Genomic DNA, 18,757 nt, shown 5'->3' on the forward strand with positions numbered 1-18,757 from the left:
TGTATATTAATATTTTGATGCAAAAATTAGCTTATTTCTTCAATACCTTCCAGGTCATGTGACCGATTCACTCAAAATCAATGTTGGGTCAAAGAACTACACTGGCTGAATAGGACACACCTCTTTTTATTCCATTTTAACCCACGAAATACTTTTATATTAATAATTTTATGTGAAAATTAGCTTATTTCTTCAATAACTAATGACTCAAAATCACTTTATTAATTGAATACTAGTCTGTACACAATAGAAACAGCTCTTTATATCGGATAATATTACATCCTCCATTTAATATTAATATTTCTATTACAAATTCAGGGTTTTTTCTATAGCTTCCCTGTCATGTGACCCAGTGATTAATGATCAGAAAGTAATACAAACAAGGCTACACAGGACACATGTTTTACTAATCGTCATCATTGAGCACATTTCAAGTATTACTTGCACAAAGGACATTTCCAATATCCTGTCTCTGCCTTTTTAAGGTCTCTGCTGTCCATTGCCAGACACTGGGCATGGTACCATCGTTCGCAGTCATCACACTGAACCTGTTGAAGTGAAAGAAATAATGTACGGTATTTATAATATATTTGTACCTTAGATTACCATTCAGTTGTCTTAATACTCAAGTGTTAGTGAGGAATCAGCTGACACAATCATCTACTCCTTAAAACCCACTCCCTGTGTTTTAACATGCTCTATTGTTTTTTTTTTTTTGTTTTGTTTTATTGTTCTGTCTTTTACATTTTTTGATTTAAAGTATTCCAGTAGTGAGTGTTGCATTTTTTAAATGTATTGTATTTAGTTGTTTAAAAATAAATGTGTTTTAGATTGACTTTTAAAATCTGTCCAGGGACTACAGATGAAAAATAGCCTCTTGGCTAACTCTGGCATATTTACAGAAATGTTCATTAATGTGCACTGTCCCTGTTAAATAAATAAATAAATGTAGACATCACAATTACACATTTTCTTCACAACAGCTCACCCAGTCTGTGATGGGAGATCCAGATCCTGGAGGCCTTAAGGCAGCACACATAGCACAATAAGTGTGCTCATCAAAGACTGAAACAAGATAACAATACATGTATGTCAGCTTCTATATATATACATATATATACATACAGACACCCATATATACATATACATATATTCATATTTATTTACCTGATGCCTCAAGGATTTCGAGAGCCAGTTCTCTCCTCTCCTGTGTCATGTACTTCTTTGAACACTCAAAATTCACATTCGGGATCAGAGGGAAGGATTCCATGACTGCCTTTGCCATCTAAACAAACAACACTTATGTTATGGAGGGTTTTTCTTCTTTATTGTATAGTAATACAGATACAGACAAAAACATGAGACACATTATAGAAAACATCCACCCTTGACTAGAATGCCTCCCAAAACCTTTGATTATTGATATAGACCGGTCCTATTATTGGAATTTTGAGATATTCAGAAGCAAAGTTTTGTCAATTAAACTTTCTGTGTTCAAGTGAATACTAATTTAAGTTCAACAATGTTGTGTCATAATCCAATTGTTGTCAGTTGTGAAAAATACAATAAACAACAACATGATATCGGCATTATACTATATATTGTCCATTGGCCAACCTGCCTGCTAAATATTATGGGGATCAGCATCGGCCTTTAAAAAACCTTTATCGGTCAACCACTACTTTTGACAGCTTTTTTAAATCCGTCCTTGCATTAAACTGTCTTTCACATTAAAAACTCTGCTTGTTAACTGGATGAAAACAGAATCTCTTCAGCTCACCTTCACAACAACGACACCACAGCTACATCCATCCTTTTGAAGTGGGTGACCCATAACGCCTCCCTTCCACTTAACATCCACCCAGTCTGTTATGCTGTGGTGTGTCCTCCTCATCCTGAAGTACTCCCTGAGAAAGGATAATGTCAACACACTTTACATTTCTAATTATGTGGCTCCTAAAGATAATGTAACAGAAATTCATACTGTTTGTATTCACCATATGACCATTTATTTGTATAAGGGGCAGCCACAGGTCAGCTATAGATATCACTGTCTGAACACAGACTGTATCAGACTGTTTAAAATGCTTTCAATGCTGTCTGTGAGTATGAATGTAACTAAATGTGACACATTTTTTACGTTTAAATATAGTTTTTCCTTGAATTTTCAAATATCTATTGAATTTTGATTTACTGTATTCTTTTGGCAGCATGTTCGGAGTCATCAAGCTCTTCGATGCTTTGAGCTGGATCCACCAGGAATACGGTGCTGGTTTTGGCATGAATGTACTGTGAAAAAGTAAAAGCACTTTTCATCAAAAAAGATTTTTGGTTTCACCATGTAAGTCTTGTGCTTTAACAGAAATAATACAATAACACAAATAATTACAAACCAGCAACTTCCAGTGGTTGTTTTTGACAAGTACAAAGGACAGGACAGCTTCATAGTTGTCAAATTTCACCTATAATGCCATCAAATAAAGGATTAAAACAAACTTGAAGGCTAAGGTAAAAATAACAACAACATTAGTCTGACAATTATGTTCTTGTGCCATTCATTTGTCGTGCTTAAAACAAGTGTTGGTATGGAAATTCAATAGTAAGTAGATTTATCAGGTGATTTAACTAATGACTATAGTTTCAGAGAGGATACAGTAAAATAATCTCAGTTAATTTCCTATTTAAGATCTCAGCCAATGCTTCACTCCATGTACCTAATGGGTGAGTGTGAGCCCACATATCAAATCCACACCTACTTCCCCCTAAAGTATCACCATGCACAAACACAACACACCACACACATAAACATACACAGACCACACACATTACCTTTGGTAAACTGTGAGATGTTAGCTGAGTTCTGTCCCCGAACAAAATGACACCTGCTGTGTAGTGATTTAGCAAGTACATTTTGTTCACAACGCCGAATTTGTCGGCAGCAACATGAAACACGCCTTCAATTACCTGGCAAAAAAAATCATAACAATTTGCCAATTAATGCATATTCCCAGTTATACTGAACTTTCATTCCCTGCAACTTTGAGAATCTTGTGACTGACAAAAGTATCTAGACATTTTTTTCAGATACTTTTTGGGCAGAAATTGTTAAATGCTAGATAAAGAAAATGACACAGTGTAGAGTGAAACTTCAGACACTTGAAACATGTAGTAACGTACCTCCCCTGTCAACCACTGGTGGGGTCGAAGTGAGCATAGCTCACAGTGGCGGATAAGTAAGATGCGTCCTTTCATCTGTGAGGGGAGCACTGCCACGACCACCTCGGTGTCCTTTTTTTTCCACAGCCAGGTCAACTAAGTCAAGATTGAGGGGAAATAGATGCATTCTGTTTAATATGGACACTTGAGGAATCTTTTAACCCTCCGGTATCACTCTGGACATTTTTGTCCCGAATGACTAATTAGGGTAGTGCATTTGAATGATACCAGAGGGTTAACAATCTTGAATGTTTGGGTGGAGGCCTTGTTTTTGTATATGCACCATCAAAGCTACATACACAAAATATAATTAAACTGTCCATGTGTATGCATTTAACCTCAGTCCCTTTTAGAGTTTTCACTAAATGACATTAAACAGGCTGCTCAGGAACAGAAACTGTAATTGCAGTTTAAAGTCTGATTTAGAAATCTAGTTTCTGTTATAAGTTTGTATGCTGTATTTACATTTTTCATCTTCATATTCTCCCCCTACAACATGCACCTAATCATATTGGGTTATAATACTTCATGTCCTTTATCCTTCACCTCACTCACCAATTTAGTCCATGCTTTACTTTCTGACAATATTTACTTATTCCATTGTTACAATTAAAATGCTGGAGAACAATTTACACACTCTGAACATAGTAAGTCTTAGAGAAACTCACATTTCCCTTTGCATATTTTTCCTGTTGGTCCACTTTTCTTTTCTTCACCTTTGTGGCAGGTGGGCTCTTGGGGTTGGGTAGTGTTTTTGGTGGATTGAAGTACTTGGACTTGGGCTTGGTGTGACCAGCAGAACTTTCCCGCTTGTTCCACTGTTCCTCGTGGTCATCATCTGGCCTGCTAGGATGTCCAAAGTTTTTGTCCAGAATATGCATTGGCAGATTGTGTTGCTCAATGTGCTCTATATATCTTCCTTGTATTGAGGCATACATTTTGGAGACAAACTCAGCTGGTCTCAGGTACTTTTTTTTTAAAAGGATGGAGTGTTTGACCAACCCAAACCAGAGCTCAACATGGCAGTTGGTATCCCTGGTTTTATGACTTCCATCTTTTTTAGAGGTACCTTTTCTATGTCGCGACAGATCCCCAAGCAACAAACCACTCCACAATGGGAAGATCCCCATGTAGTTTTTTTAACAGTGCATCAATGGCACCAGGACAGAGGTAGTGGTTTTTTACATGAACAGCATCGTCAAAGAGAATGTCACACTCTGCTTGGTCCCGTCTGACTTGAAAAGCTTGTGTAAAAGGGGACTTTCCAAAAATGTTATGAGCATTTTTTTCCATTTTGCTTTCCTCCTCTCCCATTACATGTCCACTTTCCTCCAGTTTCACGTCCCGAGTTTGCAAAATGCACTTGTCGAGGTACATTTTGCTCTGTTTCACCAAATTAGTGTACTCCTCTGCATCAAAAAGCACACACATATGATAAAAAACATCAAGGGCTTCCTGCATACTTGTGCAGTTCAGGATGTACGCGAAACAGAATGTTGCATATTCCTGTGTGCCTCTGTCTACAGTTTTTTTTCCAAATGCTTGTGACACAGCCTTCATGATATGAGCAGAGCACAGATGCAGCACAGTGAAGTTAGGAATCAGTTCAGTTTGTCCAGACACTATCTCAAATGCTCTGTCAAGGTACACTGACATATTTTCCCTGTTAAAAGACAGAAGCACACTGTTTATCAGAGCCCAACTATAATCTGTCTCAACCTGTGCTATCTTTCTTTTTGTTGTGTAAGACAACTTTCTCTTAAATTCCATGAGCCAATGGGAAATAGATGGAATGGAATGGCTATTGGTGATCAGTTCTGTGACAGGCAAGGGAGGCTTATCCTTACCCATTCCGGGCAAAACCAAAGCATAATACAAGACCCGCTTATTTTGATCAGGAATTTTCTGTATCACGCTGCCTGTGGCATCAAGGTAGAGGGCCGTAGGTGTTGGCTTTTTCAAGTGCTCAGTCAATATCTTTATTCCAGCATCTGTGTATAAATGCACAGCAAACTGATCAATTTGTAGGTGCTGAAGATAGCCTTTTGATGATGCATGACTGCTGCTCTCTTTGATTATTTTTTGAGTCAACATGAGTTCAAGCATCATGTCATCGTGGAGCCTTGCACTTTTCTTCACTTCAGAGGATATTTTCTTTAATACGTCTTTTGTGAGGCTTCTGCTTATGTTACCAGCCATTATTTCCTCTACTGGTGTCTGTCTCAACATAGTGTAATAATAATTGCTGACACCACTGGTTAAGGCTTTGGAAATTGTTCCTCTTCTCGTGTATTTTGCTGGTCTAAATCGCCTTTGATTTTTATGGTGTATAACTTCACCAATGCGCATGACTTTAAAAAATATTTTTTTATCCGTTGATTTTGGCCTGTTCTTTTTTGAGAAACTGTAGACAGCGTTGCATCCATTAAATGTGCATTTTGCAGAGGCACAGAAAAATGGCGAATTCTTTTTACGGCTATCATTTGTCTTAACATGCTGGTATTTGAAAGCAAGTGTGCAGCATGGATTATTTTTCAAAAATTCCTGATAAAATGTATCAGTCCAGGGGGGACGGAGTTTTTTTTTGCAATGTTTAGGTTTAATTTTGTTCCATTGTTTTCTTGTCATGGCAATTTTTAACTTTTTTGGCCCTGCTTTGCACTTTCTGTTCATTTTTGTTGTCATTTTGGTGGCTGTCTCTGTACTTTGTTGGTCTGACTCTTCTGTGTCTATCTCAGACTGTGGCTGTGCGTTACTTATTTCCCTGTCATCCTGACTTGTGTCCTTGTCTTTTTCACCTGTAGGTGCGCTGTAAGACTGTTTTTCTTCATCTTTCTTATCTTCATCTTTCCCCACAGGCTCTGTCCCTGTTTTTCGTTTGTTTCTTTTTCTATTTTTATCCTTTTCTGGCCCTTTCTTGTCCTTGCCTGTTTGTCCCTTTCTGTTCATTGTTGTTGTCATTTTGGTGGCTGTCTCTGTACTTTGTTGGTCTGACTCTTCTGTGTCTATCTCAGACTGCGGCTGTGCGTTACTTATTTCCCTGTCATCCTGACTTGTGTCCTCGTCTTTCTCACCTGTAGGTGCGCTGTAAGACTGTTTTTCTTCATCGTTCTTATCTTCATCTTTCCCCACAGGCTCTGTCCCTGTTTTTCGTTTGTTTCTTTTTCTTTTTTTATCCTTCTCTGGCCCTTTCTTGTCCTTGCCTGTTTGTCCCTTTCTGTTCATTGTTGTTGTCATTTTGGTGGCTGTCTCTGTACTTTGTTGGTCTGACTCTTCTGTGTCTATCTCAGACTGTGGCTGTGCGTTACTTATTTCCCTGTCATCCTGACTTGTGTCCTCGTCTTCCTCACCCGTAGGTGCGCTGTAAGACTGTTTCTTGATACTGTGCTGTCCATCTCTCCCTCTTTCACTGACATATTTTCCTAAATACAAACATTACAAAAGTAAAAAATCTCATTTAACTACTGTATCTCTTATTGCAAGACTACAATGCAACTTTAAGCAATCTGCCATCCTTGGGTCAATTACAGTAAATTATGTTAACATCCTACTGTGATGGCTGTAGTATTTAATTAAATAAGAACATTAACCCTTATGCCTCCCTAATGAAATGTATTATCCAGGCTACTGTTTAATTTTGCGAGCATTCTGATTGTGTTAAGAATATGACACGGCATTTGGTAAAGATGTTAGTGTTTTGGAAACATGTTCTTAATAATGTGTAATCAAAATAGTGACTTTCAAATCCCTAGCGAAAAAAATAAAAGTGAATGAACATTTGATAGTTATGATCAGCACTGAATTGGGTTAAAAAATGTAAGTGTTTGAAAGTGGAACAACATTATTAACATAGCCTATAATATCTTTATTACAGTATTTTTAGATGCAGACATTTTTGTCGTTAGTGTTTTCAGAGTAATGTTTTTAAAAAGGGATTCACAAGGGTTAAGCTTCAACTTAAAAGCCTCTGGGGCAGAGTCCTGCATGGGTCCAGTTTTGCAAATCTGCAACCACCCGAACCCTCGCAGCTCAGTAGCAACTGCGAACCGACCCGTTACACGCAATTATCTTCAAGTCAAATCTGGACCCGACTTGTTGATATAAGACCCACGACCCGACCCGTTGTGAATTTTTGGGGGGGCTAGTGGAGTACTTCGTGACCACAGAGCGTGAACGTTGTGATCAGCTGTTTTAGCGCAGTTCTCCAGTGAGTCTCCCTCCGCAGCCGGTTGGCGTAGTTTTTGGCACAATTCCGTTGTACAGACCGACGTTAACAGCAGCCCCGTCTGTGCACACGGAGACCGACTCTGTCGTCCGGTGATCGAACCGCCTTCTGGAAAAGCTTCACAAGTACCTCGGTACGCAAATGCGCTTTGTGACACAAGTGACGGTACGCAATTCAGATTGTTTCCGCGCATGCGTACCTGCGTACCAGTTATGTGCACCCCTGGATATGGGCCTACGTGTATGTTTTGCCCGTTACCAGACCCGGCGTCATGGGCGAGCCCCATGGGGCCGGGCCCGCCCATCCAGGATTTGGGCCCGCAGTTTTAATCAGGGTTGAATACAACATTGTAATTGTTTTATTATTATGTTTATGGTTGTTATTTGTAGGGCTCTGTCCTAATATTTATTTTTGTTTTAAACTATGTTGAAAGATGAGTTTAATATCATTTTTTTTATTTTGCTATGAAATTCTGAATGAAATTCTGAATGAAAGGCTGCGCGCGAGACTGGTTTTTCGCTGGTTTGAGTCATGTGGGTGTTTGAGTGAGATGCGGCACAGCAGCCTGACAGTATACTCTTGCTAGGTTAGTTTGTCTATTATCATTTATATTTATCTGCAACAATGGATATCAGGAAGTGGTTCATGAAAGGAATATGGCAACTCAGAGAAATTGGCTCTCAAGCCGGCTCTCTCACAAACTCCGGTTCTGTGCGCAAACAGACCGCTGCACACGCTATCTGCCCCTCGCTCAATCTCTCTCTCTCTCTCTCCCTTTCTCTTTATCGCTCAACCTCACTCCACCCTGTGTACGCTCCTCAAGTTTGCCTGCGTGCTTGCCCAAGTCCCCACCCCCGTTGACAATTCAGATTTCCCGGGAAATGTAAGTTTCGGGGTGGGCCCGCCCTGGCAAATCAAATGCCCGCCCAGAGACGTATGTCTGCCGCCGGGTCTGCCCGTTACACTACTATTTTGCGGGTTATCCGCCGGGTATCCGAGGCGGGACTCTGCTCTGGGGCTCATCAAAATAATTTTTTAACAGTACCTGCTTGAATCACCTCAGTCCGGACTCCACGTCGGTCTTCACCCCAGATGACCCTCAACCACTTAAGATGCTCTTTCTTATTACCTTTAAACACTGTAAGTGTAACTGAGGATCACTGCTCAGTTGTAACATTAACTTCACTAAAACCATGAGAAATTAAAGACCTGGTGTTGAAATCTCTACCTCCTGCTTGTTGCCACAGGTCTAAAGCTTTCTTTGTCTTGCCTTTTTTGAAGCGCACCATTTTTAGATCAAACAATGTGATCTGGTTTCTAAAATGTCTTCTTCGTGTTCTTCTTCTTCTTCTCTCGATGTTTGGCGTATTGCAAACAACTTTAAAGGTGCATACCGCCACCTGTACATGAGTGTGAATCATCATATCATGTCTTAACCATGGTCTTAACTCATGGACGTATCTATGATCTAATCAAAAAATCTATATAAATAAATCAACAAAAATGATATGATACATTATTTGTTCAACCTCACACTCAATGGCGTTGGCTAATTTTCTGTGAAGAACTTATATCAGAACACATTTAAAATGACCACCCACTGTACTACACATTTATATTACAAACAGGAGGTTCGGGGCTAACACGAATGTGGAAATTGTGTGTGTGTGTGTGTGTGTGTGTGTGTGTGTGTGTGTGTGTGTGTGTGTGTGTGTGTGTGTGTGTGTGTGTGTGTGTGTGTGTGTGTGTGTGTGTGTGTGTGTGTGTGTGTGTGTGTGTGTGTGTGTGTGTGTGTGTGTGTGTGTGTGTGTGTGTGTGTCTTATCACAACTGATCAAGATGGCCAAATTATGCTCTGCTCAGAGGGCCTTGCAAATGATTTTGGAAAAGAGAGAACCATTTGACGATGATGTAGAGGAAGAGGAAGGTGTATCAGAATGTGTGGGTCACATTTCTGAGAATTCTGAGTCCGACAGTGACTTTGAAGAACACGATTAGATTGAGCATCAGCTAGTTACAAAAAAAAGACGTGCAACAGGACCAGCCGGTCAGCGGGCAAAACAACAAGTAGAACTTTAATTCATCAATCAAGGTTCAAGGTTTTTATTTGTCATACGAACATAGCTACAGTGTGGTTATGACGATGAACATCTTAGGTCACAGGATCCTCCATTGAAGCAATAAGCTAATTTTTCCATCAAATTATTAATATAAAAATATTTAAAGTATTAAAATGCAATAAAAAGAGGTGTGCTCGATGCAGCCAGTGTAGTTCTTTGACCCAACATTGATTTTCAGTGAATCGGTCACATGACCAGGAAGGTATTGAAGAAATAAGCAAATTTTTCCATCAAAAAATTAATATAAAATATTTAGAGGGTTAAAATGCAATAAAAAGAGGTGTGTCCTATGCAGCCAGTGTAGTTCTTTGACCCCACATTTATTTTTGAGTGATTAGGTTACATGACCTGGAAGGTATTGAAGAAATAAGCTAATTTTTCCATTAAAATATTAATATAAACATATTTAGAGTGTTAAAATGCAATAAAAAAAGGTGTGTCCTATGCAGCCAGTGTAGTTCTTTGACCCAGCACTGATTTTGAGTGAATCGGTCACATGACCTGGAAGGTATTGAAGAAATAAGCTCATTTTTCCATCAAAATATTAATAAAAAATATTTAGAGTGTTAAAATGCAATAAAAAGGTGTGTGTCCTATGCGGCCAGTGTAGTTCTTTGACCCAGCATTGATTTTGAGTGATTAGTTCACATGACCTGGAAGGTATTGAAGAAATAAGCAAATGTTTCCATCAAAATATTAATATAAAAATATTTAGACAATTAAAATGCAATAAAAAGAGGTGTGTCCTATGCAACCAGTGTAGTTCTTTGACCCAGCACTGATTTTGAGTGAATCGGTCACATGACCTGGAAGTTATTGAAGAAATAAGCAAATGTTTCCATCAAAAATATTAATAAAACCTATTTAAAGTATTAAAATGCAATAAAAAGAGGTTTGTTCAATAAATGTATGCACTAGGGTGAATTTGCTTCACATTCACACGATCGAGAAGCTGTCGATTTATTAAAAAGAACATTTTTCTTGTGTAATTGTAAATGTCATTTGTTGATGGTCCCTAAGTGAAAGCCTCGTTTCGCGGAGAAGATCTCCCCGTTAAACTGACGCTGCTGGCGGGTCCGGGAAACTGACGCTGCTGGCGGGTCCGCGAATGTCCGTCGAATATCCAACCTAAAACTAAATTCACCGCGGTAAGAGTAAAGTGATGCAAATTAGTCGCTTTTCGGCGCCTCCCGCTTTCTTAACGCTGATTTGGGTGACTTGTGTAATTCGTGTTGTCCGACTGACGGACGGACAACTTCTCACTTCAAAAAAGAAGAAGAAATCTAGATCGCAAAATAATTAAACAAGCGAGTGCCTGTTTTTCCTGGCCAAGGACAGGTTCATTGAACACAACACGAGCGTAACGTGTCTTCACCATAGGTCTTCACGTGGTTATGTCTCGTCTGGAAGGTGTAACGGAGAGCATCGGAACGCTGCTCCAGATCTTCAAATATTGCAGTACCCATAAGGAGCCGTACACATGCCGCAGTGTTTGCGAGGCTGTGTCTTTAGTTGTAAGCACAGTGGCGATCTGTTGTTATTAGCATCTGGTTAGCTAGCTATGCTAACGAATTTAAAGAGCTTTTCTACAACCAGGTGTAAGAGAGCTCTCTCCTGAGAGGCTCATATAACATCAGCTCAGTGAGGTTAAGGCACACCTTGATATGGTCCTTATAGTTATTAATGAGACATTAGAGACTCAATTATTAACAGGTATAAAATACTTTATGACAGTAACAAAAAAAAGTTGTTAAAAATAACAAGAATAGAGTTTGAAAGGGGATATCCAAAAAGAAAAATCTGTCATTGTCAGATGGTATATTACGCTGTTTTTTTTCTGCTTCCAATAGTTATCTCTTTTTTCTCCATACCTGTGTTTGCATCACTGAGAGTAGACAATATAAAAGGTATTGGCTATAGGGAAATGTCCCAGCAGTTTAGGAGAATGAAGCTTCTAATCTAATCTAATACATAGCCATTACATGTCTAACTCCTGATAATGACAGGAAGACAGAAAGCGCATTATACTAATAATAATAATACTATTCATAATAATAGCAGACATTTTTGAACAATGACCACAATATCATTATTTTAATAAACCAAATATGAACAATTGAGGAAAATGAGGAAGAACTGATGATTAAAATGTTGTAGTACAAGTAGTAATGTAGTTAGTGCATACATTTCTATTGCAACAAATGTGTTAATTTTCTTCATTATTAGTCGATTTTTTTAATGCAGACATTACTTGCAGGGACTACTAGAAGCATCATACTGGCGTGACTGTAAACATCAAAGGGTTAAATAAAAAAAATGTATGTGTTTTAGAGGACATTTCAGAATATCGCGATATATATTGTATATCGCGATATAGTCGGTAAATATCGCGATATCATTTAGAGACCATATCGCCCAGCCCTACTTTGAACCTGCATCTGTAACAATGAGTGGACCAAAGAAAAGAAAAGTCAACAATGAGTGCCGAGTGTATAATGAGGAGTGGACAGCTAAATATATTTTCACCGATCTGCTACTGGCCTGGCCGGTCTGACACATTTTAAAACTCATAGTGGCCCCCGAGCCAAAAAGTTTGCCCACCCCTTGTTTAGATAGTTCACTTTAGCGTTCACACCTGCCTTGTATAGTCCGGTTGAATTGAACCCTGGTGCGTTTAACCGCTTGGTGCGGTTCATTTTGGTCGGTGTGAACACAGTCCGAGACCTCTTAAGTGAACTAAACAACCGGATTCTGGTCCGCTAAAATAGGTGGTCTCGGAGCGCTTGCTTGCAAACTCTGGAGCGGTTCATTGCTGGTGTGAACGCAGTCCGCACCAAAACATAAGAAGCGTAGTATTTACGTGTCACAAAAACGCGGATATCTTCAAAATATTTAGCGAAAGATTCTTTCAAGACATCCGCGGTTGTTTAGTTAAAGAGTGAAGCAGAATGAAGTGTTGAACAGTTTCGTGTAAAGTAAAAATTCTCCGTCAACTACATAGAAGTAAGAACACCTGTCGTCGGTAAAACGCCCCTCCTTACTGCAGAACGTCTCTCATTGTATGTGTTATAATGTTTTTTAACGGACGTTTTCTGATTATATAATCATATGCGCGGGCCGCTAGTGTTTGTTGATCTCCAGATTAACAGCAGCATGAGAATAACCTGCCGGAAGTGCCGATGCTCCATGGAGGAGGCTCCGGTAGAAATTGACGGGATTTGCGTTTTTACCCCCTTAATGCCTGACCAATGGTTAAACAGCATTTCCGAGAACATGACTTGTGTTTAAAGTTTAAAGTTTTAAAGTTTTGCCCGTGTGAACGCAAACCGAACCTTCTGAAAAATAAAACAATTTAACAAACTTTGATCTGGCTGCGCAGCAGAAAACGGACTATTAGGTGTGAATGCACCTGTTGTCTCAGTGGGTCTCAAACGTTTTGATTTACTGTATTTAAACAAATATTTCCAAGGCACACCTTTATAACTATTAGGATAAATAAAAACAGGTTTGAAATCATTCAAATGTATACTACAGTAAAACAAAAATATTGTTTAAAACTGGAGAGGTTTACAATTATGCATAAATAAATAAATGTTAACTAAGATATAAATGAACCACAAAAATAAAACAAGTTTATACAGTGCCTACATTTATTTGTTATTGGTTGTTGTTATTGGTTATTGGTTATGTTCACATACTTATTTGATTAATAAAATGCAAACCAATCTTTTTCATACAGTATGGGTGTTTAGAGTTGTACCCCCAGATCAGTCTCTAGTAATTGGGCGCTCAAAGTGCACCAGATTGAAGCATTTTACTTTAAAATTTTAAAAAGAATCTTCCCGGGGGAGCATCCACGGATGCACCTATTTCCACATCTACACTCCATCAGCTGATTATTTCTATTTGCCTCGCTTTATGAGCTTCACATCACTTGTGCCTTGTACCGCAGAGTTTGCAACGTCACAAATAAATAGGGCCAATCCTCAGTCAGATGTGAATGTGTAATCTAACATTTTCAGTAAGAATAATGGACAAAAGGAGTGCAAATACAATTTAGTGAAATGTAAACCAAAAGTTAATCAAATGTTGTAAATTAAACGCACATATGGACAGAAGGTGTACAACTATTACATGTATAAGTAAACACATTTAGTCAAATAAAGTGACAGACTAAGCCTGTGCAGTTGGTATCAGCTTTGCCCAGCATGGGCTCCTCCATAAGGCCTGGTCCCCCTCGCAGAGGAAAGACCCTCAGTCCTCTCCGGGCCAAACAAACAGACAGGACGTCCATCACACGGAGGTTTCTCCCTGAAGTCTCTGCAGCTTTCTGGACACCACGCTGTCTCAATCCGTCCACACTGAATATGAGAGGGGGAAATGAAAATAACAAATGCTTTAGACAATAAGAAACATAAAGTTGACAGTTGAGTTGCTCAGTTTTTTTAGATTGTCAATACTATTACTGTATAACTAATATATCAGGTTAAGAGGCACATTCAAATAAAGATTGGTCTTTAAATAGAGAGGCGAAGTCCCTCCCCTTCCGGGAGCCTCCATGGGACCCCGGAAGCGGAAAATTATACATAGAAGTCAATGGAGAGAGAAAAGTTATCTTTTGATCCCGTTTGAATTGTGCCACGAATGACACATATGATGTTTGTCAATCTTAAACAATCATTTCCATGCAAAAAAAGTCACAGTTTGTCGTAAAACTGCTGAAATATAAGACTATGAATAATACGCAACTAGAAAGACTACAAATCCCAAATGCATTCTGGGTCGCGTAAGTGATGTCATAGGCGATAATGCTCCAAGACTGGTTGTGACTCGCAAAGCAAAGAGGAAGAAGAAGACTGATTTATTCCCTCCAATAAATATAAGAGATTGCTCCAATAAATTCACTTTTACAAGATGCCTGTGTGCTTTGTACGAGGTTGTAATCACAAAAGAGATCATACCACTTGCTCGTTCTATCGCTTCCCGTCTGATGAAAGGACCAGGAGTCGTTGGACCAAACATATCAGGTAATATACATGTTTTGCATGGAACATAGTCAAGTTAGCTACCTAGCTAGTAGCGAGCATGTTAGTTAGCATTATATTACATTACTTAGCCTTGTCATTTGTATTAGCCTTAACACGAAGTAAACCGAAATGTTAAACAGTAAGAGTAGTCATGATGGTAAGTATTTTGTGAAACATTTGAAGAGGAGCCTATCCTCCACCAGGTGCTAAGGGGGCGGGAGGTAGGCTAACCCCACATTAGTATCAGCGATCTTTTCTACTTAATGCTATCTGCACAAATGGTTAACATTGACCATTAAAAGATCAGGCAGTTCAGGGAGAGTCGAAGGAAGGAAGGCAGGCAGCTTTGCATGACATTCTTCTGGACGTGTTTCATTGTGATGATAGTGAGAGTGAGTCAATCTGTTTGTTGGAAAGACAGTAGTTGAGTGATTACTGAGAGAAAATTATTAAAAGAGATAATTATTCAGTGTTGTTACTTTAAAGTGTTGTTACTGACCTTTTTCTCTTTTATTTTCTTTACCTCACCTGTAACTGCTGAGACCCTGAGGAACAAGCACACTGGACTGACCTGCTCTGGCAACCTGATTTCCACTGTACGTAATAGTATTTGGTTATGGTATATTATTTATATACATCAAAGGCACAATGCACCCCCCAGAGACACACGTATTGAGTGTGATATTTTGCATTGCTCATGTGAAATCATCTTTACTAGAAAACTGTAGGAGCGGCAACTTGTTTTGAAATTGAATTTTTAATATCCGATAATAAAGTAATCTGTTTTCTTTATTCTTCTCTCTTCCCAGCTCCATCCATCACCATTCTCTGTTCCTGCAGGTCCTGCTTGCTAATCAATATTCATATTTTTTTACACAATTACAAATAAAGTCAATGTATTGTATGACATGAAGTTGTGCTTCATTCTGAGTCAATAATAAATTCATTCTGCCTTCAGCTGCAAAATGATTGTGGACTGCACTGACATCCATGTAGCTGCCCCCCAGTAAGATGAACCAAGCAAAGTTGACATACTCAACATACAGCTGTACTCTTAAGTTTACATGAAGAATTTGTGAAATATTGGTAATAACAGGTTTAAATGATTATTAGTAATTAATTATATAATTTTCTCATCGAAGATGAGCAGACAGGGAGCAGATGAGAAAAGCAGAATATGCAGCTGCCATTTTCCAAATGGAAAAGAGAAAGGGCCAAGTGTATTTGAGTGGACAAAAGAGAAATCCCAAATACGAAAAATAAAATTATACAATTTACAGATATGTATACAAATAAATATATATCCTATATACACCATGTATAATGATGGTGTATGATGTAGAAGGAAGTGTGGTAGATAACAAGTAAATATAGAGTTACATACAGATCCATGTTAAAGCAAAAGATGGAATAACTAAGAAGCACGCAGTATAATAATAATTACACGCAACAATTAAATAACTGCTCAGCATCTCCACCACAATCCCAATCTGCTGTGTCCTGTTTTCCTCCCCTCTGCATAACACCCCATCACACATACGAAACACAACGCAGAGTCCGAGGGTGTTAAGAGTATGTTTATTTAAATGTCCTCCTCTCTACTGGCCAACACAGGGAGCATATGCTGGGTGTAGAATTGTTCCAGGAGGAGGAGATTTCCATGCCATGCAGGGTCTTTGGGGATGGGGAGGATGATCGCCTCCATCGTGGTCCACAGCAGCAGAGACTCCGGTCTGTGATGTGCAGCTGTTATATAATATACAATACATTTTTTTGAAAAACATTTGATCAAAAAATAAGGATTTGGTCAGGATCTAGAGTCAGTGTGTAGTTTATTAATTAATCAATGCTCTCTACATTAGGAAAACACATACCAGTGTACCAGAGGGAGTCACACACAGCTGTGCCTAGATAACCAAACAAATTGACAACAGGGATGCAAACTCATCAGGTATGAAAAAGGTGACAAGGATCCGAGCCCCCTGACCCCACAGAATATCGGCTTTAAAATTAGGAATAACAGGATTTTAGCAGTCAGAACAACTAAAGCAGCAGTGTTAATATTAACAGAAACGCCATAGAGTCACATCTAATAGAAATATATAAAAAGCATTTATTTTAATTGTGTAGCAGTCAGTTTATAATTTTGGCAGCACTGTTGAGCATTTTGAAAATGTATTTTCATGCCTCTGTGCAAGGCTTAGTCTTTCTATCTTTATAGCCACTGGTGTAAAGTAACCAAGTTCATAAACTCAACAAGTACTATACTTTGGCACAATTTTGAGATACTTGTACTTTACTTAAGTATTTCAATGTTTTGCTACTTTGTACTTCTACTCCACTACAGTTCAGAGGTAAATGGTGTACTTTTACTCCACTACATGTATGTAATACCTTTAGTTACTTTACAGATGTGGATGAATGATGTGAAATATAATCAAGTGTTAAATCAGACTTTAGTTCCACCTGGAGTAAATCCAAAAGCTACCCTGCCTGCAGTATACAAAGTCATTCAAACTAGCTGCACCTTTACCAGCTTTGATAACACTTTAATGATCAGTCATTATAAAACATATCATATTATCCTGAAATGGACCAATCTGCAAAATGACTACTTTTACTGTCGCTACTTTCACTATATTTTGATAATAATAATTTTCTACTTTTATTTGAGGAACATTTGGAATGCAGGACTTTTACTGTAACAGAGTATTCCTACACTCTGGTACTTCTACTTTTACTCAAGTACAAGAACTGAGTACTTCTACTTTTAATCAATTACAAGATATATACTTATACCACCTCTGTTTATAGCCTATGAAAAAAACGATTAGAAAACGAAGGCTAAAGCTAACGTTAGCAGATAGTGACAATGTATGCTAGTTAGCTAGCTCAACGATAATATTGCGACGGGGAAAAAAAACTTTTCAGTGCATATCACGCTCTGCCGCTCCGACAGGGAGCTCTACTCTGAACACCTGAACGGCCCGTTCTAACAGCTGTTCACCAGCGGTCCAGTCTGTGCCACAGTGACTCCGGACGCACAGTTAATATTAACGAACGCACCGTAGGTAATGTAGCTGCTGAAGCTAGACCATCATAGCCGAGCAGCAGAGGCTTATTATACATCATGAGCAGAGCCGACAGGCAGGAAGACTCGAGCACACAGCTCGCGCTTCATTATAATATATAAAAAAAAGCTCGCGGCCGCACATTAATCCGGGTCCCAGACCCCCTCCCATACCCCAAAAATATTTTTATTGCAGATCTACAGGAATCATAAAAAAGACCTATTTTGGATTCAAAACGGAGAATTTCGCCGAAAGGTGACAAGTTTGCATCCCTGGACAAGATAACCAAAATCCTTGAATCTACACACAGCAAATAAACTCAAATGACACAACGAGATGTAAAAAGGAGATCACACATATAGTCGATATAGAACTGGCCGCTTCAATCTGAAGAGCAACTAAAACAAAACACGGGAGTGTATCTTGTTCTTGTGAACACTAATGTTATCCACAGCATACACAGACACCACAAAGTTCTTAAGGAGAAAACTAGTTGCTAAAACAAAACACGTTAGTGTACCTTGTTAGCTAGCTGACATTAACCTTAGACATTGCACTCATATTACTCACTGAAACCTTGTAAAGCCGGTCCCGCATGCTGGCTCTTACAGAACCGCTCCCTTTCGTGTATGTACAGCTCTCAACATGCCCAGACTTGTAGTGATTTTCACCTCTTTTTATACTTTTTCGCCTCATTCTGAAAGAAACAGGTGAAATTTACTAACGTGACAGCCATCTTTGTGATGGTGACGCGTATTGTGCGAGACCAGAGACCTGTAGTTCACTGAGCGGTTTCACACAAAAAAAATTGTAACTTCACAGTTTTACGACACATTTTTATTTTTTTGACTTGTAAAATGTTCTTTTAATTTGACAAACATCATATGTGTCATTCGTGGCACAATTCAAACGGGATCGAAAGATGACTTTTCTCTCTCCATTGACGTCAATGTATAATTTTCCGCTTCCGGGGTCCCATGGGTCGGAAGTAGATGGGCGGGACTTCGCCTCTCTATACATGTTGTCTTTTGAATTGTTTGTCTGAAGTCAAGGATCTATAACTGGTACTTAGTTTTAATGATACAGTCTGGTTATTATG

General features: G+C 38.8%; 1 protein-coding gene and 2 long non-coding RNA genes across 4 annotated transcripts; 1 reads left to right on the forward strand and 2 right to left on the reverse strand.

Moving 5' to 3' along the window:
- Positions 1-388: 388 nt before the first annotated feature.
- Positions 389-13,725, reverse strand: LOC307038735 (uncharacterized protein). 2 transcript variants are annotated; one of them, XM_079680386.1, is made up of 9 exons: positions 3,885-13,725; positions 3,178-3,312; positions 2,830-2,964; positions 2,394-2,462; positions 2,195-2,289; positions 1,781-1,907; positions 1,168-1,285; positions 989-1,065; positions 389-548 (listed from the first exon to the last, which is right to left on the reverse strand). In XM_079680386.1, exons 1-9 carry the CDS (start codon positions 4,344-4,346, stop codon positions 438-440), a joined length of 1,329 nt encoding a protein of 442 aa, XP_079536512.1. In that variant the 5' UTR covers positions 4,347-13,725; the 3' UTR covers positions 389-437. The 2 variants fall into 2 exon arrangements, with proteins under 2 accessions (XP_079536512.1, XP_079536513.1); XM_079680387.1 differs by lacking the exon at positions 2,394-2,462.
- Positions 13,726-14,082: 357 nt separating this feature from the next.
- Positions 14,083-15,496, forward strand: LOC307041561. Its single transcript, XR_013808790.1, has 2 exons — positions 14,083-15,183; positions 15,397-15,496. It is a non-coding gene; the product is annotated as an uncharacterized lncRNA (long non-coding RNA).
- A 650-nt stretch (positions 15,497-16,146) lies between these two features.
- On the reverse strand, positions 16,147-18,424 carry LOC307041603. Its single transcript, XR_013808813.1, has 2 exons — positions 18,229-18,424; positions 16,147-16,333 (listed from the first exon to the last, which is right to left on the reverse strand). It is a non-coding gene; the product is annotated as an uncharacterized lncRNA (long non-coding RNA).
- Positions 18,425-18,757: the final 333 nt, after the last annotated feature.

This window comes from Notothenia rossii (genome assembly GCF_949606895.1).
Source record: "Notothenia rossii genome assembly, chromosome: 5".
NCBI lineage: Eukaryota > Metazoa > Chordata > Actinopteri > Perciformes > Nototheniidae > Notothenia > Notothenia rossii.

Coding starts and splice junctions, on each gene's coding strand:
- LOC307038735 (XM_079680386.1), bottom strand. CDS start 4,346: ATGGGGATCTTCCCATTGTGGAGTGGTTTGTTGCTTGGGGATCTGTCG. Junction 2,965..3,177: donor ACCAGTGGTTGACAGGGGAG/GTACGTTACTAC, acceptor TTTTTTTGCCAG/GTAATTGAAGGCGTGTTTCA. Junction 1,066..1,167: donor CGAAATCCTTGAGGCATCAG/GTAAATAAATAT, acceptor ATCTTGTTTCAG/TCTTTGATGAGCACACTTAT.